Below are 1498 nucleotides of genomic sequence, written 5' to 3'. Positions count from 1 at the left end.
GCAGCTCCCCACTTGCCAAAGCCAGAGAGACTCAAGCTTATGGGAACTGCAGCAAACCCAAGAACGGTTGGCTTAGGCCAGGGGTCTGGGCAGAAGAGCCCTGGGGGCGACTTTTAAAGAGTAAAAGCATGCGTTTGGCGCACGTGCCTTGCGTTGCTGTGATTTCAACCACTGGACGTCTTCAATCTCACTGGAGGTGCCTGCTTGTTCTAAGGGGCTGAAGTGGCTAGAACTTGCCACTTACATAAGTGGGGGTATTACGATGTGACTTTTTAAAAGGGTTTATCTGCTTTTATTCAATTTCCATTGTTTTAAAAAAAGCTTTGTTGAGTAGTGCTTGGTGCCATACAAGGCATTGGCTATGGAGCCCTGTGAAGATCCTTTATCCCGCTGGGACCTCACGTCTATTTGACAAACAATGATGGTGGCCCGTGGGGGACACAGAGCACAGTGGGGTAAGTTTCTGAACTTGGCATAACTCCAGTTATAAACCAGTTGTCATGGAGTCGATTCCGACTCACAGCGACCCCATGTGTGTGTCCCAGCAGAACTGTGCTCCACATGGTTTTTAGAGGCTGATTTTTTATAAGGAGATCTCCAGGCCTTTCTTCCAAGGAGCCTCTGGGTGGACTCAAGCCACCAATCATTTGGTTAGCAGCCAAGTGCATTAATCATGTGCACCAATCAGGGACAGCTAGATTTAGTTAGTGCTTACCATGTGCCCTGGTGGTGTAGTGGTTAATAGTTCGGCTGCTAACCAAAAGGTCGGCAGTTCAAATCCACCAGGTGCTCCTTGGAAACCCTACAGAGGCAGTTCTACCCTGTCCTATAGGGTCACTATGAGTTGGGATTGACTCGGTGGCAAAGGGTTTGGTTTGGTTTTCACCATGTGCTAGGCACTGCTCTCATTGTTTTCCCTGTAGTATCTATCTCATAGTATGTCTGTGAGGTAAGTACGGTTATTTTTATCCCCATTTTACAGATGTGGAGACTGAGCCTGGAGGGGCCAGAGAGAAGCCACGCGGAGTGTGCTCGGCAGCCCAGCCCTTCTCTGCCACACTGGTTGGGCTGTAGCCAGCCCCTCTTGGCCCCTCCTTCAGCTGCAGCCACTGAGACCTGCCATGGAAGAGGGCTTGCCTCCTCACCTCTCTGTGTCCTTGCTGAACTGGCCTTTCCCCACGTCGTTGACAGCACAGAGTCGGAACTGGTAGGACCGCGCAGGAACCAAGCCCTTGACCATCACTGAGGTTGCCTCGGGGTCCACACTGGCCAGGAGCACAGTCCAGGGGGCGTCTGCGGGGATAGAAGGGTGGGCATCTGTGGGGGCACCCATCTTACCCCTGCCCCAGCAGGGGTCCAGCCTCATTGGGCTGGCAGAAGAGTGCCCATTCCTGCTGGGCGAAGTGGACGTCAACCATGTCATTTTTCGCCATTGCCTTAGCCCATGTGACTGGGGGTCAGAGGGTGCTGGGGCTGAAACAAGGGCTCACGGGAGCTG

At 52.8% G+C, this 1498-nt stretch overlaps 1 protein-coding gene across 1 annotated transcript in view; it reads right to left on the bottom strand.

Annotated features, from left to right (window-relative positions):
• Nucleotides 1-1498, bottom strand: part of LOC101358658 (protein sidekick-2) — a 173934-nt gene that overhangs the window by 82419 nt on the left and 90017 nt on the right. Inside the window, exons 14-16 of the mRNA XM_023729433.1 lie at nucleotides 1339-1391; nucleotides 1146-1293; nucleotides 13-46 (exon numbers count right to left, since the gene is read on the bottom strand). Coding sequence (XP_023585201.1) covers nucleotides 13-46; nucleotides 1146-1293; nucleotides 1339-1391 — 235 coding nt within the window. The remainder of the gene's footprint in view (nucleotides 1-12; nucleotides 47-1145; nucleotides 1294-1338; nucleotides 1392-1498) is intronic.

The sequence above is a fragment of the Trichechus manatus genome, unplaced genomic scaffold (assembly GCF_000243295.1).
Source record: "Trichechus manatus latirostris isolate Lorelei unplaced genomic scaffold, TriManLat1.0 scaffold00028, whole genome shotgun sequence".
Lineage (NCBI taxonomy): Eukaryota > Metazoa > Chordata > Mammalia > Sirenia > Trichechidae > Trichechus > Trichechus manatus.
The sequence above is the reverse complement of the archived record's forward strand: the minus strand, read 5'-3'. Positions and strand labels throughout refer to the sequence as shown.